Source organism: Coenobita brevimanus, chromosome 1 (genome assembly GCF_032717465.1).
Source record: "Coenobita brevimanus isolate Jiangsu-jjx chromosome 1, ASM3271746v2, whole genome shotgun sequence".
In the NCBI taxonomy this organism is placed as follows: domain Eukaryota; kingdom Metazoa; phylum Arthropoda; class Malacostraca; order Decapoda; family Coenobitidae; genus Coenobita; species Coenobita brevimanus.
The window spans coordinates 8,293,073-8,320,572 of NC_136954.1; the positions used below are offsets into that span (position 1 = coordinate 8,293,073).

Genomic DNA, 27,500 nt, shown 5'->3' on the forward strand with positions numbered 1-27,500 from the left:
TGAGTATAGTATGTAAGGGACAGTTTGAACTTTATACCGAGATACAAACTTACTGAACACAGAATCATTATAAGAGTGCATTTAACTTGTAACCAGGGAGATTCATTCCTGCCTCATAACTACTGCTCACTGGACTTCATGGAACCACAACTTAGTATTCAAGTTATGGGAGTGGCTCAGATTCTCCAGATGAAAAACCAACACTAATTTCGTTATCCTCATTCATGTTGGTGTGTGTTTCCTACTGCAATTACATACCGTTCCATTAAGTAATACAGAAGAAAGGGAATCTTTACTAGAAGCTGATGGAGGAAGACACTAAGGCAGACGAAAAACCATATAATGATATACCCTTATACTAACTAACGTTGAATGCAACTTGTCGATTTCTGGATCAAAACAGACGGGAAAAATGGAGAAAGGCAATGTAAAAAAAAAAAAAAAAAAAGCTTAGAAAATGAGATCCTTATAACTTTGCAATTCTGAATATACCTTATCGAATTCGAAAGTATTATTATTATTATGAGAGAGAGAGAGAGAGAGAGAGAGAGAGAGAGAGAGAGAGAGAATCCTAGTAGCATTTCGGACCTATGAAGGTTGAAAAGGAAATTTTGAAAACTGGCCATTCTGTGACGAAGTAATCAGTAGTCCAGGTAATGAAGGAAATGATAATGCTGATGCTGATTGCTACACGGACGATAGTAAAGAAAAGAAGGCAATATTACTGATTACATTTTCCAGCGTCTTACACGATCTATCGCAAAAAAAAAAAAAAAACACTCCGCTAATGCCACCTCATTGATCTTGAATAATAAAGCCATCGCAGGTTTCAATACTGACGGTTCCTCTGATGACATGAAACCCGTCCTGAATAAGACAACCATCGTGTGTTTCAGTAGGGACGGCTCGGCTACTGCTATCACACAAGTCCTGAACTTTATAGCCAACCCATGGTTCAGTTTAGACGACATGATTTTAGCACTCAAGAGGAGACATGACAAGGTGTGGGGTGCCGTCAGCTGGAGGTGCCGACTTAACTTTTTCTTTTTCTTTCTTTTTTTTTTTTTTTATATGTGCTCGACACTGGGCATAGGCTTCACAGCCTGCTCCCAAGGCCCAGTAGTCCTCCTACATATCATATACCTCTACATGTCACCACTTCGACGCTAACTCCCACCGTCCATATTGAATACATGCTAGGGCTGTCTCATACAGGACTGGTGTATTTATATTAGCGGGGGTATTTTTACGACATGTCGGCGGGTCTTCTGGTAGATCGGTAAAGGCTGCTTTACATGAAATTCAAATCTTTAAACTGTTCCCTGCCCCAGCGGGGATTTGAACCTACTGGTTTTGTTTTCACCTGAGGGAAGTGGACCAAACCTGAACAATAAGACGTGGCTGCATGAAATTATATGACACTTAGTTACGAGGTAAATGTGGGTTTTCTTGCTATACTCCCTTGACTCTAACTTGGTCCAAATTTTTGTCCTTTTGCAGGTTATTCATATAGCTCAAACGACAGAATAAGACAGTACTACATCTCTACTGTACATACCGGTACTTTCCATAGCACTTCTTCATGACAAGTACCACATTCTAGAACTCACGTATTCTTACAACTCGACATTCATGAAGAGATCGTAATTTTATGCCAAACTAGTGTAACAAGAATATAGTAAAACAGACCCCGTTATGTAAATAACTCTGGCTATCAACTGAGCTGAAAGAGGGTAGGGAGTTTGTTAGGCTAGAAAAACCGCTCTGTAAACCTTAGGGAATGCACTGTCTGATAACGATAAAGCAAGATGATCTGAAAGGTGTCAACAATAATACCATGTAGGTCTAGTGACTGAACTGTGGTATGTCTACTCCTGTTATTGGAATGTAGAAATATGTCTGTCATGAGAGAATATTAGGCATGATATATTGCTACATCATGACAGTACTACCTGGCTCGATTCCTTCACCCACTCGTCCACTGGCATTGTACTGTACCTGGCTTACATTCTCCTCTCCAAGTGTTGTACTATTCTTTGCCTCCCCCCCTACCTCTCTCTGTCTCTCTCTGTCTCTCTCTCTCTCTCTCTCTCTCTCTCTCTCTCTGTCAAAGTTGAAGAGGGCAATGTAAAAGGACGATGTGAAGGGGGATTTTTTTTTTTTTTTTTTTTTTTTAACGGAAAGCGTACAGAGAGAAAGGTCTGACCCTTTGGCTTCATCTGTAAGAAACAGACCAAATGTTCTACTTTCTCCCGTTCTATCACCTATGTTAAGTCCCCCACGTAACACCTAATCATGCATGTCACGCATTCTTCCCTAGTCATGACACGAATTGTTTGAGGTGTAAAGTACAGTACTGTATTTTGTTCATAGCCAAAATAAAAAAATAAAAACGTCCTCATATGAAAGGTGATATAGTTGAAGATGGTGAAACTGAAGATGATATTACGGGCGGTGAATGATGGCAGCAGCCACACCAACCAGACCACTACTCATACATGATTAGAAACATGAATACTCTCCTCTGGTATCTTATCGGTTAATTAGATCGAAAAGAGGAATATCCACTTGTGTGTGTGTGTGTGTGTGTGTGTGTGTGTGTGTGTGTGTGTGTGTGTGTGTGTGTGTGTGTGTGTGTGTCGAAAGGGAAGTCTTTTCAAACTTATCCAATTACAGTATCTTCTCCCATCCGCTTCATGCAAAGAGATTTTTTTTTTTTTTGTTATGTTTTGCTTTAACCTTTTCATTCCTATCATTTTTCGCTGAACGGTAAGCCACATCTAGTAACTATATCTATACCATCATACTGCACACATTCATGCTACAGATCTTTCCCCTCAACCTCATTAACGAACAGTATTTTCCCCTGTAATCTTTTTATACCAGGTATTTTTGTAGATATATTTCGTACCTTGTATTTTTGTATCTCTAAGGTTTTTTGTTTGTATTTTTTCACACCGTCTCCAGCACGCAATATTTCCTTCGTAATTTTTTTCATTATAAGTATATTTTTTTTCGTACCTAGCATTCTTACACATTCTGTTTATACCGTCTTTCACAAACTTATCTTCCTGATCAGTCCCTACCGCCTTCAACAGTCAATATTTCCCATTGTTAATTTTTATGTATCATGCATTTTTAATTACGTCTGCAACCCAATACGTTTATGTCTCTCTGCAACAAGCAGTTTTCTTACTTGTACACACCGGTTCTACTTGACTCCAGCTTCTCATCTAACGAGCAGTGCTTCCCACGATTTCAGTTGCAGTCTTTTCATCCACCCATTCATCCATCATCCTCTCTTTTATTGATACCCGTCCACTGGCATTGTACTGCACCTGGCTTACATTCTGTGGAGCAGACTGTAGCACCAGTCGAACAGGGCAGTACTCCCGAGGTGGATGGCAAGCTGGCGATAGGGAGAGCTGGAGCTCCCGTTTCACCTGCCCTCAAGACTTGAACCTGACCATCTCCCTTTGCTGAACATTTTCAGTGCATTCATTTACACAGAGATTAAGCCAGCATGCTCTCATAATACATCTACCTTCAACTGTCTACACCACACTACATGCGCATAACATATAACATCTTCTATGGCCGCTGCAATCTTACTATCAAATGAGGTGGTACCTCGGATTGCCACCACCGGCAGGCTAGGGCTGGCGGCACAGGGTCCTCCTGATCGCCATCAAGCGACTGTGCCGGCAGCGACTGTTGCTATTTCCGGGAATGCTCGTCTGCGAAAAGGTGACAGTGTGGCCTTATTCTTTACCAACATCCGTGGCCTTACCACAAATTTAAACTCAGTTAATTTTTTCCTTCAGTCCATATCCCCTTTAGCCCTTTTCCTCACAGAACAACAAATCTCACCCTCTACCGATATATCTCCATTTTGTTTTCCCGGTTACCATCTCCTTACAAACTTTCGTAACAAGGGCGGCACCTGTTGTTATATCAAATCCCAATATGCAGTTGACACTATTTTAAACTTCACTTCATCCAGTTTTGATTACTCATTTTATAAATTAAATTGTCAAAACATTACCAAATATATTTGTGTAGTTTATCGTTCACCCAATGCTTCTTCGGAACCCAGTGTATTTGATTCCATATCCACTCAGCTGAGCACCCTTGACCTTGCCCTTGGCACCGAAATTACCATTTTGGGTGATTTTAACAAACACAATGTTGAATGGTTATTGCATTCTGCCCGGACTAACGACGCTGGTCTAGAGTGCGAGCTGTTTGCGGAATCGTTTAATCTCACCCGGTTGGTAAAGCAACCAACCAGAATACCTGATAATCCTGACCATAATGCCCATCTCTTGGATTTATTCTTGACAAATAATCCATATCAATACAGGATACAGGTACTGTCACCACTTGGATCCTCTGACCACAATCTCATCAAAGCCTCCTTAGGATACAAAACCCACACTGGCAGACGAAAAAAGATGTATTCCAAACTGTTTTGGCGACAACTGTCGCCCTCTTCAGTGGATCTACAGACCAAGACACTCTTGGTCGGTAGATCCACTGAAGAGGGCGACAGTTGTCGCCGAAACAGTTTGGAATACATCTTTTTTCGTCTGCCAGTGTGGGTTTTTGTATCCTATTTCATGGTCACGATAGTGTGACTCTTCAGCCGTCAAAGCCTCCTTAGTTAACCCTCCCACACCTCCCCGTTCTGAATCTGTCAGCGTGACCCGATGGCACTTTGATAGGGCAGACTGGGATGGATTTAGAAATTATCTTGCTGATGTTCCATGGCAGTCTTTCTTCTTTAGTGATCCCAATTCTACCCAGTCCCATATTTGCGACTTAATACTAGCTGGTATGGATTTATTCATACCAAGTCAACAGTTCACTAAAAGATAGAACTCTCCAAAATGGTTTGATGGCAACTGTGCCAGAGCAACAGCCCAAAAGTCATTAGCATATAACTCTTACTTAAAATAAAAAACATCTGAATCACTCTCCCAATTTAAAATTGCTAGAGATCATGCAAATGCTGTATTAAATCTATCTAAATCAAACTTGCTTCAAAAGCAAGCATCAAAACTACTTAACAACCCTAATGACAATAGAATATTCTGGTCAACTCTTAATTCTTTCAATAATAACTTTAATATGTCATCTTCCATTCCCCCACTAAAATCTTCAGATGGCGACATTACAAATGACCCGCGTGAGAAAGCAGATATCTTCGCCAGTACCTTTGCCAGAAACTCTACCATAGACGATACCAGCCAGAATATCCCAGTACTGGAACTTGATTCTCCCGAAATTGCCCCCACTTAAAATACAGACAAGATACATAAAATCCATCCTAGACAATTTACCTACCAACAAAGCTCCAGGCTCAGATGGAATTCCGCCAATTGTTTTGAAAAAGTGTTCCCCTGAACTTGCCTCTGTCCTAGCTAAATTATTCAGACTATGCATGTGTACTTCTTTATTCCCAAGTTCATGGAAAGAAGCCAATATCCACCCAGTTCAGAAGTAAGGAAGTTCGTCTGACCCATCCAATTACAGACCAATAGCTGTCACATCTTCTCTTGGTAAGGTATTTGAAACTTTAATTAATAAGCACATTGTTAAACATCTTGAATCCAACAACTTAATTAGTGATAGACAATATGGTTTTCGCCACGAAAGATCCACCATTGACATACTCAATCTCTTAACTCATACCATCTATCAATCAACTGATCTTTTTGGAGAAACTCATGCAGTAGCTCTTGATATCTCTAAAGCTTTCGACAGAGTATGGCACCGTTCCCTACTGTCCAAACTCCCTTGCCATGGACTAACGTCTTTTGTTCCTTTGATTTCTTCATATCTTAGTGACAGGAAAATAAGAGTAAAAGTAGATGATGTATATTCCAAATTCCATTCAATTAACGCCGGCGTGCCGCAGGGATCAGTTCTGGTGCCAACCCTATTTCTGGTTCATATTAATGATCTCTTATCTGTCACCCACAATCCCATTCACTCATATGCAGATGACTCAACACTACATAGTTCATTCACACTCAGACATCCATTTACAAAGTCTAATATCTCCACCTCTCAACTCAGTACAGCCATCTCCATACATCAAGATCTATCTACAATCAGTGAATGGGGACAAAACAACCTTGTCACTTTTAATGCTAGTAAAACTAAATATATACAGTTTACTAATAGACAGATATTGCCAGATTCGTACATTACCTTCAGTGCTACTAATATTCCCATCTCCAAAAGTATTGAAATTCTTGGAGTCTCACTTAACAGTGCCCTCAGATCGACCTCTCATGTCAGATCACTTGCTAAAACCGCCTCAAAGAAACTTGGATTATTGTACAGAGTCCGTAACTTCTTCGCCGATGAGCAGTTAGCTATAATTTATAAGAGTCATGTGCGCTCTCAGCTTGAATATTGCTCACCCAATGGTTGTGGAGAGGTTGCATTAAGACAATTAGACAAAATTCAGAACAAACCTGTTAGAATCATTAACAACCCTGCCATTACATATAAACTACCTCCCCTGCAAGTAATAAGGAATGATGCCTCCTTTGCATTATTTTACAGATATTTTTTTGGCAAGTGCTCAGACGAAGTTGCGTCCATGGTGCCACCTCTCCATGCCTTCCCTCGTGCTACAAGGGCATCTGGTAGCGCTCATGACTGGAATGTCACTCAGCCATATTGCAGAACTTCTGCCTATCAGAATTCTTTCATTCCCCGAACTGCATCTCTCTGGAACTCGCTTCCCCAGAGTTGTTTCCCTCCAAATTTCAACCCACAGCTGTTTAAGTCTAATTGTTACAGATATTTTATGAACAGAGGACACCAGTAATCTGGTGTATGGATTATTATTTTTTTTTACTCATTTGTTTTTCCTTCCTCCGTTCTGTTATTAAAAAAAAAAAAAAAAAATAGGAGTGTTGGGAACCGGAGATAGGCTATTTAGTCGGACATTAAAGGCGAGTAATCCGTTAACCTCTTAGTGGCATTATGTGAGCAATAATCCCGTCACAGATTAAAAGGCCTAAGTTACGGAGATGAGTACCATGGCTAAGTGCCTCACTCCGTCTACCCCTTTACCTTACCATACGAGCCCTCGCATGTAAACCCTCACAGGCCACAACCGGTTGGAGTGTTTTAACCTACTAGACCACTAGTTATTTCTTTACATAATTACTATCCAGCGTAGTAAATGGCTTCCTAGTGTACAGGAAACCATGTGGCTTGTCATCCAACGTGGAGTTAGCTGAAGGCAATACTACATTATGTGAGCAGATGGTGTGCCCCCGCATCTACCACAATTTTCACAAAGATATATTTTGTTACTAGTATCGTTACATATATTTTTCAACAGCTGCTACTGATTTTTCACCCTCAGTCTCCAGCTAGCAATATTTTTATTTAGCGTTTTTTGTGGGTAAATTTCGACATGACCATTTTCTATAAACATTTCATACTCTGCTTTTTTCTAGTTTATATCATACTACTCATTCCCACTGTAATTTATTCATACTAGGAGTTTTAGCTTTCTTTCAATCTTATCAAAGTACTCATTCTCAGTGTAAGTTATTATCATTAGGAGTTTCAGCTTTTGTTTTCTCAATTTTTTCACACTCGTCATATTATCATTGTAATTTACTTGTACTAGGCTTTATACCTTTTAACATCTTTTCATATTCATCACATTCTCAGTATAATTTATTCATAATCGGTGTTATCATTTTTTTTAGTCTTTATATACTAATCATATTCTCAGTATAATTTCTTCATACTAGATGTTTTAACTTTTTCACCCTTTCCATACTAATCACATTCTCTGTTAATATTTTCACACAGCCATCAGCAAGAGTACGACGACAGTCCCTTGCCGGCTTTGTGTCCTGCCTTAGATTTTTCTCCCTCCTCCCCAGATGACAGACAGAACTCTCTTTTCCCAAGTTCTTTTGCTGTGTTTCATACTGCTATCACATTAATTAAAAATTTCACATAACGTCTTCCACTGCCACAGCTGGCGGAGAAATGCTGCCGAATTCTTGTTCACGTCTTCACTCATAAGCCACAGATTTTGCGGACCCTCTGATTCTACCGCTGGCTGGGTTACACATCCAACAAGCCCTATCGTTCAGTGTTATGGAGGTTGTTCGGAGCTTCGAAGACTAACTTTACCCGGGTGACCGATGGTTTCACACAGAGCGCTGTTGCTTATCACGTTATTTCTTTACGCGAGATTTCTGAATGGACTGTTTAATTCACAAGTCACATATTCTTCCTTCATGTAGTACTAATTAAATTACTGGCTATGTACAGCTATGAGTACTTAATGGAAAATATGCTCATAAGTTTCGTTCACTTTCAAAATGTAGACGGATGGTTGTAAAGATAGTTTTTTGATCGTGTGTACACTCGGTCACAAAAGTATCGGTGCACAACATGCGTGAAACATTTGGGACCACAGAACGAAGGTCACTGAAATATTAGTATCCGACCTACCACACGTTGGTAGCCCTGATGTCGGGAGGTGTTATATATCGCCAACTAGCACTATCCTCTTGCAAACATATAGCAAATGTAATGTTTATATAGACAGACACTCTTGATACACAATGAGACGTTGGTAATGTCAGCAGTTGTTCGAATCTTTTCGGTAGGCATCGCACCCCCTGTGCACCGATACTTTATTGATCGAGTGTACATAAGGAAAATATTGATTGGCGATGTTACTCGTGTATAAAAATAAATAAATAAATGAATAAATAAAATATAAATAAATAAAGCTTCGAACCACCAACATCATGTCTTCGTTTGGTGTGAAACTCTAAGACATCCATCTTGACAGGGAAAAAATTACAGGTTACGTAGAAATAATCCCATTCTCTCTCTCTCTCTCTCTCTCTCTCTCTCTCTCTCTCTCTCTCTCAGCACTCTTGAAAATCGGTTCCCAAAGTCCCAACAGTCCTGCGTGCAACACAGCTCCATATACCATTGTGTGCATTTCCCCCCGCATCCTTTTCATGTCAGGTACTGAAATGCCTTTTCATGATGAACCTTCGAACCCTCTCTCACTACTAGGTGTTCCTCTTCCACGTATTTCTACGTATTTCTTGTCATTCCTATTTTCCCCCCACTATCCTCCTCTGCCCTTCCTATTTTTACTCCTACGATGGTCTCTCGTACAAGGAATTTTCCATAAAGATCTTTTGTACTCCTCTTGCCCCCCATCAAAGAGCTTTTATGTTTGGATATTTTTTCAACTTGTTTCCTACGGAATTTTTCAACTTTCCTCCTTCGTAGTTTCTTTTAAATTTCACTTTGCGTATATTTTATCTACCACCCATCGTTTTCTTCCATCTTTCACTTTATGCATCTCTTATCCAACAGTCTTTCTTCCTTTCCCCGGATGCAAGTTTTTTTTACTACGCACATTTTTTTTCCTACGGCCGTTTTCCCATATTACACCTTATTCCCCTTTACTAATGCATGCACTGCACTTTATAACTATCTTCCACTTTTGTTCGTTCCATAATTTTTCCTACTGTGTGTTTTACTTCCCAATTCTTTCACACATCACATTTTTTCCTGCAAGTAACTGTTGGTAGTTCTGCCTTCCCCTCCTTTTTTCGGTCATAATCTTTCATAATAAGCTTTTTTTCCCTCCCCGAAATCTCAGGATATCCGCATCCATCGCACCAACAGTTGCCATGGGTTACTCAAAGACCCATTAAAAGATAAGATCCTTGATTATCTTAGGCAGTAATGTTTCGCCCACTTCATGGTCTGAGAAAATAATGACCCTCACCTCTAAATGATGCTTTAAGGAACCAATTTGTCAGGCATTCTGGCCATAACTATAATATTTCGCGTTACCCATACCACTGCCGGTCACGATGTATGTATGTATAAGTATGTGTATATATATATATATATACGTAAGTATATATATATGTAAAAAAAAAAAATCCCATTCCCGGTAAACACTTCTAAAGGCACGTGTACACACGCACCCACTAGGGAGTCCAGTAGCTGACATTGCGATCTTGGTCCTGACTGATACCCTCTGTGGGGATGCTTTGGCCATTTTTGTGTTCCTGCAACGGTGTGGTTTGGTGAAATGTGGGTGGCAAAGTGCACCGTGTTATGGCCTGGATTTAGATTTAGTAGTCAGGGTACGTTTGCATGAGAGAGAGAGAGAGAGAGAGAGAGAGAGAATGGGGATACTTACGTCCAGTGATGTGTGCTTTGGCCACTTATGTATGTACTCTGCGACGGCATCACCACGCCCCTAGCAGGGCAAGCATTTTCTAGAGTGCAAAGTTTGAAGATGCTTGTGTAACTCTACCCGACAGTGTGTATATCATGAACCTCCACATATTATCTTCTAATGATTCTTCTTTCTTAAAAACACATGCAAATTACGAGTAAATATTTGTCATTTCACTGGACCCAATGATTTCCTCCTCCCTTATCTGCCTTTTCTTTCTTATCAATCTTTTTCTTCGTTTACTCATCCTTTTCGTTTTTCCTTTCTTTTTTCCTATGCCCTTCTTTTCCACAGATCTTCCTTGCTTCTCTTCTGTTCTTTCTTCCCTTATCTTGTTTTTCCCCATCTTGTTTTCTTCTGCACTTGACCCGTCATGCACACACACCAGTCTGGAACTATCTCACCTTCTCTTATTCCCATTATTATTATTTCGCCTGCCTCCCTTCTTTTTTCTCTAGCATTTCCCATCTTCTCTCTTCTTTCCTCTCTCCTCTCTTCTCTACTAAATCCTTCTCTCCCTCTTCCCTTCTAGGAGCCATCTTATCCTTTCGTTTTCCTTATCTTCTCGTGTCCTTTTTTCTTTATCTCCTCCTTGACTCTCGTTATTCTTTCTTCTCTTGTCCTCCATTTGACCCTCCTCTCTTTTTTTATTTCATTTTTCTCTCTCCTCTTCTTTCGTCTCTCTCCTGTCCCCCTTCCCTCTGTGCACTCACCATAGCTGGAAACCAACACACTTTTTGTCTTCATCTGAACCCTAGTCCTCCTTTTGCCCTCTTCTCATTGTATTTTTTTTTTCTTGCTTTGCTTCTTATTTACCTTACTTATTCCTCAGTCTCGCGTGTCTCCTCTCTCTCCCTTTGTCTGTCTCCCGTCTTCTCCTGCTCCTCGTTTCAGTCCTCTTTCATAACTCTTACTTTTGACTCTCCTCCCCGTTCATTCTTTCGCTTTCTTTGATCTCTACGTTTATCATTTATTTCTTTTCATCCCTTTTCCCTCTTGTTTCTCTTCTCTTTGTTTTGTCTTCCATCTTCACCTCGTCTTGTTCCCTCTTGTTCCGAATAAACACCACAGCCTGGAACCACTTCAGTCTTCTGTGTTTGTTTCTGTTCTTCTTCCTCTTTGTTTTGTTCCTCTTCCTTTTATTTTAATTTCCCTTCTTTTTTCTCCTCTTCCTTTTCCTCTATCTTTCACTTCCCATGGCTTCTCCTTTCTTCTTGTTTTTCCTTTCTTCTTGTCAGTCTTTATTCCTCCTTTTATTCTTCTTTCTTGTGATCCCTTCCTTCAAGTTTCTCCTCTTTATTCTTCTTTCTCGTGACCCCTTTCTTCTCCAACTCTTGGTTCCCCCTGTACGTACACCATAGCCTTAGGTTATCTCTCTCATATCCTTTCTCAACCTCCCTCCTCCTCTCCTTTCCTCCTTCGCTTTCCTTCCTTTCTTATCCCTCCTTTCACCTTCTTTTATCCTATATAGTTCTTCCTCTTCTCCTTTTGTTTTCGTCTTCTTGCTCCTCCACAATACTGCTAATATATCTCATCTTTCTTTTCTCCCCCTTACCGACCATCTCCTCCTCCTCCTCCTCCTCCTCCTGATCATTCAATTTCATTCTTGTGTCTTTTCTTTCCCTTTCCTCCTCCTCCTCCTATTCCCCATCGTTTGCCGAACCCACAGGGGCGGCCAAATTCAGTGCGTGTCCCAAACTGTTACTGTATGTCACCGTACATTTTGAATGATGAAATCTGGCAAGACAGAACCGCAGAGTTTTATGAGTGTCACTTTGGCGGGGAGTGTTGGATGCGAGTCTCGTGTGTGTTGAGATGCGTGTGGAGTTCATTTAGGTTATGTCTAAGAGGTGTCTAAGAACAAACAACACCTTCTGTTATACACAGGGGTGGTGGATACGGTTAGGGTGGATGCGGCTACTAGATGTGTCCATTGTCATATTCTACTCTCCTTACTCCTCGTTTTTCCTCCTCCTCTCTCTCTCTCTCTCTCCTGCCAGCAATCTCCCCACCTCATGTGCCAGTATCACGGTCATCTCTGATCCTCTCTTCCTTCCTTTTCCTCTGTACCACCTTTTTTAGTTCACATATCCCCATTACCCTCCCCCTCCCTTTCTCTCTCTCTCTCCCCCCATTACTCCCCCCCCCTCTCTCTCTCTCTCTCTCTCTCTCTCTCTCTCTCTCTGTTTTCCATCTCCTTTACCCTTCCCTTCTCTCCCCTTTCCATTCCTCCTTTTCCACTCTTCTGTTCTCCCCTGTTCCTCGTTTTCCTCCTCCTCTCCCCTCTTCCTCTCACCAACAATCCCCCCCACCTCATGTGTTTCTATTTACATGTCTCACCTGATCCTCTCCTCCCCCCCGCTCCTCATAATATTGCCTTTATGTTCACCCCCATGGCCACTTTACAGTCTCTCTCTCTCTCTCTCTCTCTCTCTCTCTCTCTCTCTCTCTCTCTCTCTCTCACACACACACACACACACACACACAAACACACACACACACACACACACACACACACACACACACACACACACACACACACACACACACACACACACACACACACACACACACACACACACACACACACACACACACACACACACAAACACACACACACACATACACCAAAGTTGGTAACTCGCAGACAAAATGTTAAATGGCTCAGTCGAATTCTTAGGCCTGACAGCATGAGGGTGTGGACATTCCTCTGTTTTCTAACGGCCATTTGTTATTACTTATTCGTCAGTTTGGCATTCCAGACATGTACAAGGACCACTGACTATGCCTGCACTTGTTACCAGACAAGTAAACAGTGTACTTCCCTATTAAAAAAAAAAAAAAAAAAAAAAAAAAAAATGTCTATCTATCTATCTATAGCCCGACGCCCTAATCCCGCAAAGGGTGGCCGCAGACAAAACGCCTCCAAGTCGCTCTGTCACCCACCATTTGACTACCCTCCCCCCAACTCACCCCCCCCTTCCTCATATACCTCTCAACTCCATCCCTCCACCTCATCCTCGGTCTACCTCTCCCTCTCCCTCCCTCCACCTCACCTACATACACCCTCTTAGTCAGTCAGTCATTCTCCATTCTCTTCACATGTCCAAACCACCTCAGTGTATTTCTCCTAATCTTCTCAACCACATCCACATCCACCCCACAGCGTTCCTTCACTTCTTCATTCGTCAACCTGTTCCTCCACGTCACTCCACATGCTCCTCTCAAGTAACTCATTTCCACTGCTCTCACTCTTGACTTGTTTCCCTCTTGCAAGGTCCATGCCTCGCTTCCATATGTCAGGGTAGGGATCACAATACTATCATGCAGTGACTTCTTAATTTCCATACTTACCTCCTTATTTCTCATCACTGCTTTCAGTGAACCAACAACCTTGCTTCCCTCCTGTACCCTTTCACGCACTTCATCCCCCAAAGTTCCAACCTTACTCATCACACTACCCAAGTACTTGAATGCACTCACATTCTCCATATCCTCACCATCCAACCTCACTGCACACTCTGTGACTTCATTCCTCTCAAACACCATAACTTTACTTTTGTTTACATTAACTTTCAGATTCCTCCTCCTACACACTGTCCCAAATTCATTCACCAAACCTTGCAACTCCCATTCATCTTCACTCAACAGTACTGTATCATCAGCAAACAGCAACACCGGAAGCTTCCAAATCTCACCCTCATTCATTAGAGCCACCCCCACATCCACTGCCCTACCCTGCACCTCCTTTACAACCCCATCCATGTATATATTAAAAAGCCGTGGAGACATCACACAACCCTGTTTCAGTCCCACATTGAGATCAAAGAACTCACTCAGCTCACCATACACTCGCACCGTAACCCTAGCTCCCTCGTACATACTCTTCACAGCACTCAACAATTTCCCCTCCACTCCATATATTCTTAATACCTTCCACATCCCTTGCCTATCTATTCTGTCATAAGCTTTCTCCAAGTCCATGAAGGCAGCATACACTTTCCTTCCCTTCTCTAGATACTTCTCCACTAAACATCTTAGAACAAATATCTGATCTACACACCCTTTTCCCTTCCTAAATCCCCCTTGTTCTTCTCCAACTAGCTCCTCTGTCATATGCCTAACCCTATCAATGATTATTCTACCATATATTTTACCAGTCACACTAAGTAGGCAAATACCCCTATGGTTACCACATACTTCTCTCTCTCCTTTTCCTTTGTATAAAGGAACAATTATACCTGATTTCCAGTCCTCTGGAACCCTTCCCTCTTCCCAAGCCAATCTACACAACTTCCATATCCACTCCACAACAATCTCACCCCCATACCTAAGCATTTCACCACACACTCCATCAATTCCTGGGGCCTTTCCCAACTTAATATTCTTCATCGCTTCCACTACTTCCGCCCTACTGATCTCTTCCTCCCTCCTCTCATCTCTTCTTCTCCCAGCCATTCCCCAACCACTTATACTCGCACTACTCTCACTCTCCACATTCAACAAATCCTCAAAGTGCTCCTTACGTCTCCTCAGTTTCTCTCTCTTCTCCACCAACAATCTATTATTCCTATCTTTCACTCCACTACTATTTCCCCTATCACACTGCTTTACTTTCTTTACCTCCTTCCAAAACAATTTCTTACTCTCCCTCCATTTCACACTCAAATTCCTCCCAAACTCCTCATCCACTTTCTTCTTACTCTCCTTCACCAGTCTCTTAACCTCCTTTCTCCTGCTCACATATACCTCTCTCTTCTCTCTCTCATCTTCTCCCCTACCTCTACTCGCTAACCATTCACTATATGCCTTCTTCTATTGTTCCACAGCTCGTTTCACCTCATCATTCCACCATGCTGTCCCTTGCACACCCTTGCATCTCCTCCTCACTCCACAAACCGCCTCACACGCTGCGACTATCTCTTCCGTGAATATCTTACATACGTCTTCCACCCCTTCCATCTGCTCTAGCTCATACCTTCCCAGTCTTTCTTCCACTATGCTCTTATACTCTGTCATTTTCTCACTATCTTGCAATTTCTCCACTCTTCTCACAGGAGTTGCTTCCTCCTGTCTTCCCCTTCATCTCCTCAACCACTTTCTTTGCAGCTCTACCTTGGCCATCACTAAGTGATGGTCCGAGACTCCATTCCTCAACCCTCTCCACACTCTTGCATCCAACACTTGTCTTCTCATTCGCTCATCCACACACACATAGTCTATCATTGCCTTTAGTTCAACAAGTTCACCATCCATCCTCCTCATTACTCTGCATGTATACCGGTGGATCATCTTATGCCGAAAGTAGGTGTTGGCTATTGCCAACCCCTTACAAGCACAGATGTCCACCAAAGCACTTCCATTCCCATCTACTTCAGCTGGCACACCCCACTGACCAACCACTCCATCCACTCGTACATTCACAACTTTGCCATTCATGTCTCCAATCAACAGCACTCTCTCGCTCCTCTCAAACTTGTCCATACACGCTTCTACACTCGCCCAAAACTCATCTTTCACTCTTGCCACTCGATCCTCTGTCGGGGCATACACACATACAATCGCCCACGCTTGTATACCTACTTTCATCCTCACCCATACAATCCTTGCACCCACTGTTCCATACTCTCTTATATTCTCCTTCCACTTCTTGCTTATCATCAAACATACTCCCTCTCTTGCCCTCTCATTTTCATTGACTCCCGCACATATACCTAAACCATATTCCCATTCTCTCACCCTTTCACCTTACCATTTAGTTTCAGTCAATCCACATATATCCACTTTTGCATCCTCAAGCACCTGAACAATTTCTCTCTCTCTTTCACTGCATTCAATCCTCTCACATTTCACGTTCCCACCCTAAGAATGTCCTTCGTCCGTTCCTTAGTCGTCAACGTATGGTCCGTCCGGGTCCGAGGCGCTTTGTTTGCTTTTTTAGTTAGTTCTTTTTACGGGGTGGGGCACTAACCCACCACCAACCCTTTTAGTCGCCTCGTACGACAAGCAGGGATACTGGGGGAGTATTCTTGAAACCCCCCTACCCCCAGGGGAAAAGATAAGTACCTCATGTAATTTTTTGCGCTAATTAACAGCTGTGTGTGTGTGTGTGTGTGTGTGTGCGTGTGAGAGAGAGAGAGAGAGAGAGAGAGAGAGAGAGAGAGAGAGAGAGAGAGAGAGAGAGAGAGAGTGCAGGGTCGTCTGTCATATACATACTCAAAGGGTTAAAATGGATACATGAAAGATAACGAGACACAAGAGCAGTGGTGAGGTGAGAGAAAAGAAAAAGGAGATAATGTTAAGATTATATTGCTGAAATCTTAGCCAGCAGTAGTTACAGACCCAGGGTCTTCTGTATCGTGAATCTGGTCGACTGCAGGCTGGAGTCGGCCTTCTCCGACCGTCCATCCTCCTCCTTTCGGGGGAAGTAGTTGAGGGACGTTTGTACAACCAGGCAGCTTACCCGACCAGTTATATCGGTGCCACCACATGAAGGCATCCCTCCCCAACACCAACCCTTCACTATGATGATGTATTTTTTATTCCTGATATGTCTAGGCCATTTTATTAAACTTAGCGACTTTTGATCGGTGATTTCCATTCTGTGTACTATTTTTACACTTTCCCTTACCTAGAAAGTTCAAGGTTAGGTTGGGTTTGTTTTCTTAGTATCAGGTTAGGTTAGTTTGTCAGCCGGTTAGGTTAGGTTTGTTTTCTTAGTATCAGGTAGGTTTGTTAGTCAGTTAGGTAATCTGTCAGGCTGGGTTAGGTTGGGATAAGTTAAGGTAGAGAAACTGGAAGAATGCCCTTGCTTATAAAATGAAACTCAGCACAGAATGCAACAACGGTATACATAACGGAAATCTGGGAACCGTAGATGTTGCTTATAGTTCCCTTTATCTCTCTCACTCCTAGCTGATAAAAACAGTTTGGAGTAGGGAAGAGAAAATAAAAACGCACGGTACTGGACTGAAGATGCTAATACTCACTTTGACTGTCTCTGTGTTGTAGGTAGGTAGGTAGGTAGGTAGGTAGGTAGAGAGAGAGAGAGAGAGAGAGAGAGAGAGAAACTCAACACTCACTACACCCCTTTGACGATCTCTGTGTTTAAGATCATCTCCGACGAAAGACAGCAAAAATTAAGAAATGAACTACGAGAGATAAAAGCTAATGATAACGCACTATATTAGATAAATTGCACACTCACTTTGACCGTCTCGCTGGTGAGTGTCATTTCCACCACGTCCAGTGAGTACAGCTTCCTCTTACCCTCGTCCGTGAAGCTGATGTTGCCTGTCAGTCCCTCCATCTCAACCTGCAACAACAACACCAAGATAATGCAAGAAACACACCAACAACACCAAGATAATGCAAGAAACACACCAATAATACCAAGATAATGCAAGAAACACAACAACAATACCAAGATAATGCACGAAACACACCAACAATACCAAGATAATGCACGAAACACTCCAATATTACCAAGATAATGCAAGAAAAACACACCAACAGTATCAAGATAATGTAAGAAACACAACAACAATACCAAGATAATGCACGAAACACACCAACAATACTAAGATAATGCAAGAAAAACACACCAATAATACCATGATATTGCATGAAAAACACATCAACAACAACACTCATTATGGGTAACGAAATTATTTGCTGGTTTGCTTTCACGTGATGGTACTGGTCTCCTCTGCCAAATCAAATACTAAGTCATGGCTGCGTGTAAGTTCGATGAATTTTAGCTATGGGGTACCAATGAGTCTCCTTAGTTTCTAGCCAAATAAACCCTCCAGTCTGAATACACATGGCCATTAAATGAGCTGAAAACGGTCATGAATATCTGTCATGTTAAATTTTAAAAAAGTGCTATAACCTAAAATACAAATTTTCCGTTTGACAGTGTTTGCTTCACAGGACAAAGTCAACTCAGACAGATCTGACCTAATGTGAGTCAAAGTTGGAAGAAAGGATATGAGCTAGGCAAGGATGAAGCAAGTAGATTTCTAGAGTAATCTGTCGAAGGTCAAGGTCACAGAGCAAGGTAAAATATTCGACACTTGAAACAGCTGGAGAGCGTGGGTGTTGCAATCCCAGTGCTGCTGCTTGTCATTATATTATTAATTTTACTGATCTTGCTATTGTTTTTTATTTTCAATTTCCAAGAGAGAGAGAGAGAGAGAGAGAGAGAGAGAGAGAGAAAATTTAGATCCTTGAGAGGTACAGTATCAGTGTCAAAGCGAGACCACCTCTCACTCTCTCTGACTCACTCTCGTTAACATAGTAATGTGCGTTTAACAGCGCACCACCACCCCCATGCCTCAGCTCACCCTGCTGTTGTCTGTGTCATATTCCCATAAACCTGCTGCACACCTCATCCGCTAAGCACCCTACCACCGCTGCCATACCACTGCCTTCCCTCGCTTACACAAGGATGTTATTGTACGCACAGCCTCCCCATGGACTCATAACACTTCTGTCCAGGATGCAGTGCCACTCCTTCGGTGCGAGAAACCTTCCTTGACTTGAATAATGACGTCTGGAGGTAGAGGTACGGTCAGCATCAAAAGTCCTGTCGCTTCTCCTGCTTTTTCCATAGTCTATGAGAATCTGAGTGGTGAATCTGTAGCAACCGACACAGATGACACTGATCTGTGGCCAAGTAAAATGAGCAGTGTAGGTTACTGTGGATTCATCTTACTTGTTTTTAAAGCCGGTGGAGAGAACACCAAGAGACGATAGAACTTATGATGTCGAACGTCCACTGGGGGTCAAATGTTGTGTCCTGCCCCAGCCACAGCAAGAATATGTACCAGATAACGAACAGGAAGTTGACTCCCTCGCTTTTAACCCTCTTCTTGCCACCCCAACACCTCGCATCCCCCACTTCCCAAACCTCCCCTGCCCTAACTTTCCTACCACCCCAAAAAAAAAACACCCCACCTCCCGAACCACCACTGTCTTATATCATTCGGTAGATATTCTTACTGTGACTAGGAGCGGGAGACAGCATTTGACCGCCTGTGTACAGGTGACGGCAGTATTCCTTTAACTCTGTGACAGGTTACTAGCCCACAGTTCTGGCATACAGGGCCATTCCATCATTCAGAATACAGTACACGGTTACCTACCTTAGGTGTTACCGGGGGTATTTATTTCGCCTACCAACTCCAAAGGGGTAAACTTACACCTGAACTGAGTGGTGCGACCTGTCACAGCAAAATTCATAACTGGTGTTATCGTGTTGGCAACTGCAGCTGGCAGTGCTGACCACTGGGCCACCGGGGTTTTATATCAACAATGCAATTAAACAATAAATCATCGGACTGACGGTTGACCTGTTCGCTCCAAGGACGTCTTTTGCAATTTATTTTACTACCTCTGGCCGATTTTACTCAGCTTAGGAGAGACATCTTTTAGCAGAAGTGATAATAAAGACACTTCAAACCTCTTCATTACGAAATGTTTCCTCTATGCTGAGTCAAATCGACAGGAAATGGTATGAATACAATACATACTGTAGGCTACATGACGTCCTCAGGTTGAAAAGATTAAAAAGACGCGGTTAATTATATTTATTAACCTTCAAAATCTGATGACGTGTTATCTTGGTATTTCCAGACGATTTTATTCGACATACGATACTCTTTCCGTGCTGGAAGGGTTAGATATATTCTTCAGCAACTTCATCACTGCCAAGGTGCCCACCTAAATTGAAGGAAATAGTGTGGTGACAGCAAGAATGTATCACAAAACAGTCCCGTACTGGAAGGATTAATTTTCCACCCTGACCTTCTAAATCTCTTACTAAGAAAAACACACAGCAACACACTTGGTCATTTCGAAGCTATTTATTATTAGGAAGTTTTTTAACTAACAAAACTATTTTATGGGTTAAAAGGCAAAGAGAGAATAGCAGGAAACCCCATGCCCCCCTTCCTCCGCCCATCAAACCCTCCAGACGAAGCCTGCAGGAAATCGTGAGAAGGTCCACAATTCAAAATGGAAACACTGTCATGGGAATCTGATAGGAAAGGACTGGAAATCATATTCTAAACTATCTTAACCTGAAAGCGAGTAATTCAGCAGTATGTATATATCGATGTTTTACGGATGTGTCTCCTAGGCTTTAACGTGCAAGAAAACATCATAATCCTGTATCTTTTTTTTTTTTTTTAAACTCTAGCTTGGCCTACAACTGTCATCTCTCCATCTTGATTGTTAAGTTGTTTGCAAGATTTAAAACCAGAAATTCGAAACTAGGATACTAGTCATGAAAAGTGTTACGTAAAGGAAGTCAAGCCGCGACTTTTCTGCCAAATGGGCTACGTAAAAGAAGGTGGAAACAGACGAAAATCTGAGCCAAGTGAAGGTTAATGAACTGTAGCTATGCACTCTCTGCACCCGACTATTCTACCTATGATCATTTTACTGTGACGACCTAAAACTGCCATCTCTCCATCTGAATGCTTAGCAGTAACAACAGATTAACACTAGAATATGATGCTAGTCATGAAGTTGTGCTGTGGAGAGGATGCAGAATTTAAGCACTGAACTGTAACAATAGATTAACACTAGAATATGATGTTAGTCACGAAGTAGTGCTATGGAGAGGATACAGAAATTATGCACTCTCTTGTTCTGCCATTCACCTACACGAAATGAGTTGCATTGGGACGAAAATTTGGGCATGTTATGGTAATAAGGTTACAGTGCTTTAATTATCCTCTATAGCACCATAACATGTTCACAGTGCCACTATTACATATTACACATCGTCTTCAGGTGTCTGGTTTCATCATTATTCTTTCCTGACAGCATTACCCCAGGTCCATCCTGACACCCTAATGTTCCACACTGCCAACCTAATTTTGCACCCTGACACCTTATATTTCCATACAACACATTTTTTACACCCTGACACCATACCCATCTTTCATAACACTCTAATATCCTACTCAGACAATTAATGCTACAACCTAAGACAGACATTCCCACACAATCAATGAAGAAACACCTACATACCTACTTCACGCGCACGGCAAAACATCCCGATCGGAACACACTACGACATGCCACCCCTAATGTCATCCACCCATCAAAATCATCCTTAAATAGAGCTGGTCGAGTTCACTTGGCTAGGGTTAGATCAGGACATCACTCAGCCCTGGTCACTGCTAGTTTAGATTTGGGTTGGATGGAATCAGAGATGACATTTGCCCCGCTTGTTGAACAAGCCCACACAACATAACACACACAATGGAGCACTGCACAGCACACGCTACACTAGGATGCAGACACAACGTCAACGGTGTACGGAACATATGGGACAACCTCGCAGGGGCGGTCGTTTACCCACGGTCGACGACTACTCTCGGTCAGGTGGTTCAGGGTTAAGCAATATGAATAACAACACCATTAACGTAAGCTAAAACAACTTCAATACTCCACCCTAGAGAACTGTTTTTCTTCTTCAGCACCTTAACATCTCTACAGTGCATATCTAACTCTTCACCCACCTTCCTCAAGTTCCTGGTGGTCTTTTATTATTCACTCCTGACTTCCTGCCTCCAAGTCCAACCTATCACCACATTATTCCACACTGACACCCAATTCTATATCCTGACACCATTATCACCATTCTTGACATTGATACCCACCCTGGCACCCTAATACTCTTCTCTGGCATCCTAATATAGTACTCCACCCTGGCACCCCAATACTCCACAATGGCACTCAAATACTCTACCCTGGCACTCTATTACTCCACCCTGGCACACTAATACTCCACCCTGACACCCTAATACTCCACGCACTCCACCCTGGCACTCCAATACCCCATCCTGACACCTTATTACTCCAACCTAATACCCAATCCTGGCACCTAATACTTCACCCTGGCTCAATAATACCACACCCTAGCACCCAAATACTCCACCCTGACACCCCCATTACTTTACCCTCACACCCTAATACTCCACCCTGGCACCCTAATACTTCACCCTGACACCTTAATACCCCACCCTGACACCCTAATACCCCACCCTGGCACCCAAATACTCCACCCTGGCACCATAATACTCCACCCTGACACCCTCATACTTCACCCTGGCACTCTAATACCCCACCCTGGCACCCTAATATCTCACCCTGACACCTACTCCTGGACCCACCTTCCTCAAGTGCCTGGTGATCTTCTCGCCGTGCTCCCAGACGCTCTGATCAGCGTCATTACTGTGGCAGCTGATGATCCGCGGCGCCCCCAGCCCAGGAGACTCACCAAACACGTCCACTTTCTTGTGCTTTAGTCTGGTCAGCGCCTTAGCAACCACCCTCACTGCGTCGTAGATCAGTGCTGACTGGGCCTGGGGAAGAGAGGATGGACCGATTTTAGTGCTGCTGTTGATGAAGAAAAATAATAAGACGAGGAGGAGGAGGAGGACAGATTTCTTGGCATCAAGTGCTGTTGTTGAGGAAGAAAAATAGTAAGACTAGAGGAGGAGGAGGAGGAGGAGGAGGAGGACAATTCTTAGCACAAAACATGAATGTCGACTGAGCATGTGGAATAAGAGACAAGTTCAGTGCTGTTGGTGGGTGATTGAGGCGAAAGAGACTCTAAAAAGAAAATATAGAGACGATCATCTTTTCCTGCTAAAACCATACCGTCCCCTGGAAGACGACTTTCAGGAGTCTTAATGAAAATCAAGGTCCCTAACTGCAGGATATAAGGAGGGAAATTAATGCACTGTCGATTTTGAGCTGCAATATAATCTCGTTTGAAGATATACGCAGGCATTGGAAAGAGGAAGGCGAATTTCTGAAAGTAATATAAGAAGGAGCCTAAAATAATGTACTAAGGCGTTGAAGATACAGGAAGACATTGAAAATATTATACCAGGGCGTTGAAAATAGTATGTAAATGAATTGTTGGAAGTAATGAACGATGGCGCTGAATATACTATGCAGAAGCGTTCTAAACAACACAGATGGCGCTGAAAATAACACAGGTGTTGAAAACACAGAGGGCTCTGAAAATAGCACTGATGGCGCTGAAAATATACAAAGGAGCCAAACGCAATGTACTGTACGCAGGAACTGAAAATAATATACAGAGCGGATTATCAGTAGGTATTTACACATGGTTATTTTTACTAGCGGAATATGGGAGACTGCCTCTCACTACGATGCCTTCACTACACTACACAACACATCGGTACACTGAACTACGATACACAACATTACACATCACTACACTATGCTACACTTCAGCAAACTACACCACATTACACTACACTGCATTGCACTACACTAAACTACACTGCACTAAACAATGCTACACTTCACTACACAACACCACAGCACACTACACTGCACTACACAATGCTACACTTCACTACATTACACTACACTACATTAAGCAACACTACACTACGGTATGCTACACTACACAATGCTCACTACACTATGCTACCACACACACACACACACACACACACACACACACACACACACACACATACACACACACACACTTTTGCATGACATTGGACATAAATATTTTTCTACACCTCCTTGAATTTAATAAACATAAAGCATGACAAACTGACACGGAATTAGCATATTTCTGACTTTTATGAGCAGTCTAAATGCTAAAAAGTGAAATTATAACAATGACCAAGTGAAAATGCCTTAATACATTTAATCAGACAGACATTTATATTTTTTGGCGGTATGACAGGCTATATTTTTTTTCTTCATCTATTGAACGTGGCAACTGTATTAGAACTGCACGAAGGAGTATAGGTACCCACAATAACCTATGGGCGCGAGGCTGGTGACAGGATAATTAAAAGTCAAGAGTTACGGCGGTGGAGATGGGAGTCTTGGGGAAACGTGTGTGTGTGGGGAATAGAGAGGATGGGAAGTAGTGTGATTCGACTTTAGATGCCATCTTATAGTACTAAGGAGGGTTATATCCAACCCCTCCAATTCGGAAACTCTCTCTCTCTCTCTCTCTCTCTCTCTCTCTCTCTCTCTCGCTCTCGCTCTCTATTATTCCACGAAATAATTCAAATCATCCATAGGTACCAACAACAAAACAATCCGGAAGGAATACTAATAAAAAAAAATCCTCGCACTGAACTGGTTAACTCAGTAAAACTGCCACCATTTCCACCGTGCCACCAGCTTTTCCTCAACAAATTTCCAACACTTGACACCTCCAGAGGGTCACTCTACAAGCTGGCCAAACTTGTCATGAGTTTCGTTACGGTGGGGGAGAGAGGAGGTCTGGGCGAGACGGCACTCATTGTTTGCTGCAAAGGAATTAGTATGGTTCACCAAAGCAAGCCACCAGGAACGGTGTGTGTGTGTGTGTGTGTGTGTGTGTGTGTGTGTGTGTGTGTGTGTGTGTGTGTGTGTGTGTGTGTGTGTGTGTGTGTGTGTGTGTGTGTGTGTGTGTGTGTGTGTGTGTGTGTGTGTGTGTGAGAGAGAGAGAGAGAGAGAGAAAGAGAGAGAGAGACACACACAGCCATGGTAACGACAGGCAATACCGACATTTAGGTAACAGCAGGGTAATCAAGAAAACCTTAAAATATAATTGTTGAATGTAATCGCATCCTAAAATTAAGAGTGATACAGACAAATGATACATATAACCAGAAAAAAAAACACAATCACTAAATAAGTCTCAGCGTTACCATGGTTACGGGAAACAACAGGGACAATTAGGCACTACTAGGACAGCAGGAATTATCATAAAATGCAATAAAATAGTATTCTAAAATTAATAGCAGCATAACAAGCCACCATATGAACAAAACTATCCACGAAAACCTTGTGTTGCCATTTGAAAAAAAAAAAAAAATCGACAGCTAGGTAACAACAGGGCAATGAAGACAGCCGTAAAATATAGCCAACGGGTAACATAAGGCTCAAACGAGGAGCAAAACCCAAAATACCTGATAATCCTCTGTGTCGCCATGGTTACGAAAAGCAATATCGACAGTAAGACAATCAAGAGCATCGTAAAATGTAATCGTGGCATATAATCCTATCCCACTGTTAAGGCCAACACAGAGATCGGGACAAACACAGAAAAGCCCACAATACCGGAGAATTCTGCTTTACTGTCATTACCAAAACTAATATCGACTACCGGAAATATAATCATAAAATATATAAATGGAAACTATAATGGTCATAATAACAGCAAAATCCACAACGGCAGTATCAACTGTTAGACACTCAAATTTACCGTCAAATATAATCAGCTTCTAAAATTAAGCATACGAGTGGGGATGAGTAGACGGGCAAAGCTGAGAATACTACGCCTCTTAACAGGGTTACTGGCCTCTCAGGTGTTTCGGCGTGGCACATTACCCCGGGAATTGCCCCTGTAGCGTAGTGCAACCAGCTAAGACCACGCTAATCCACTGTAATTCCACCCTGCATACCCCTCCACACCTCCCACTGGCACGCCATCCACACCACTTGTCAGATGTGTGTTTGTTATTTAGGTGTCGTGTGCGTCTAGGCCTGGCTGGCTTCCTTCCACCAATTCCGTGACAATTTTTAACACCTTTCAATGTTCTTTAAATCTACTTAATATCGACCATGTTAATATTAACATTACTCAAGACAGTATTAATGTGACAGGAAGATAAGCTAAAGCAGCCTCATAATCCTGCGAGAATACAACCCTAGGGCTCGTGTTCTCCCCGGTTAAGGAAGCTCCCTAACACCTCTTCCTCAGCGATTTATTTTTGAACATCGGTAGTTAATACCCTATTGTACGTTATTCTGGCCGAGAATGGATATGCTGGAAGGATTTATGTAACAATTGGGCGGTCAGATATAAAGAACAAAACAAATCGCGTAGGAAAACAAATCACGTCGGAAACAGTGTTAGGGAGCTCCCTCAACCGACGAGAATACAGGCCTCGGTGACTATCGAGTTCGTGGTACCAGTTTCATCACGATTTATTATTATGTACTTTACAGCTTGATATTCTGCTTCATTTGGCGTCCAGCCTGGGCATATGGTCGTATTCTAGGTGACGTAGGAGGCTTCGTAGCACCTGTTTCTAAGAGATTTATTATGCATATTACACTGATATTGTCTGTTATGGCATTTATATATTCCGGTTCGTGACATCGAGATAGTCTGCCGTAGGATCGTACAGAGGGATAAAAGGCGTCACATGGCCATCGATCTGGGCAAAGGTTCGTGATCTAAGTGACACATAAGGGTACGTAACGCCCGGAATTTCTATGGTACACTCTGAAACTGTCTCTGTCTGTCTTTGCCACTGCCTATGATCTCCAGTCTTTCAAACGCAGTGTGTCCAGGCATCTCGAAATGAACGGATCTTGATTTTGGCTCTCTCTTATCTTTTTTTTTTCTTCTTCTTCTTCTTCTTGCAGGGAACAATTTCGCATGCTCCTGGCCTTTGGTTCCTTCTTCCTTGCATTAAAAAAAATACATCCTTCTCTTCCACGCAATCCACATGGCATGCTGGGCTACCCGTCTGGGTGGATGGTCGTCTTGTAGGTGACACAGGAAGTTTCGCAGCATTATAATTCTTTTACTTTAACTTGGCCCAGATATTCGTCCTTTTGCAGCTTATTAATTTTCATCCTCAACTCTATATCCTCACGGTCGTACTTCTTCGTGACTAGCATAATATTCTAGTGCTAATCCACTGATATGGTCAAAACATGGAGGGACGGCAATTTAAGGCCAAGGTAAAGTGAACAGAATTTTTAAAGTTGTATGTTATGCCTATTACACCTTGATACTGTTTTTACGTTATTTCCATTAGCATCTGTTTGGCCTCATGTTCGTGATCTAACGGCCCAATTATTAAATCGGAGTATATCATTAATTTTTGGGTGGTTATGTATGGAACACCTGTATTGTTAGAGGCAATTAGCCTTCTCCCCACCTTAATTAGCGCAGATAACAGCCATACTGGATCAGGTATGCTCTATTATCATTAACACCACCACCATCACCATCATCATCACCATTATCACTATCACATCATCATCATCATCATCATCGCTCCAAAAATTATCGCCAGATCTCGGGGGGGGGGGGGTCTTGTTACGCTTTCGAATCCAAGGCCAGTCAAGAGAACGTAAGAGTAATGTCTTTTGACCCAGCCTGTTCGTCCTTAGAAATGAAATACAGACCAACTACAAATTTTACAGA

The 27,500-nt window shown here is 42.3% G+C and overlaps 1 protein-coding gene across 1 annotated transcript in view; it reads right to left on the bottom strand.

Annotated features, from left to right (window-relative positions):
* LOC145413595 (glutamate receptor 1-like) overlaps positions 1-27,500 on the bottom strand; it is a 211,706-nt gene that overhangs the window by 72,433 nt on the left and 111,773 nt on the right. Inside the window, exons 6-7 of the mRNA XM_080283285.1 lie at positions 22,459-22,650; positions 17,478-17,585 (exon numbers count right to left, since the gene is read on the bottom strand). Of these exons, the coding sequence (XP_080139411.1) occupies positions 17,478-17,585; positions 22,459-22,650 (300 nt within the window). The remainder of the gene's footprint in view (positions 1-17,477; positions 17,586-22,458; positions 22,651-27,500) is intronic.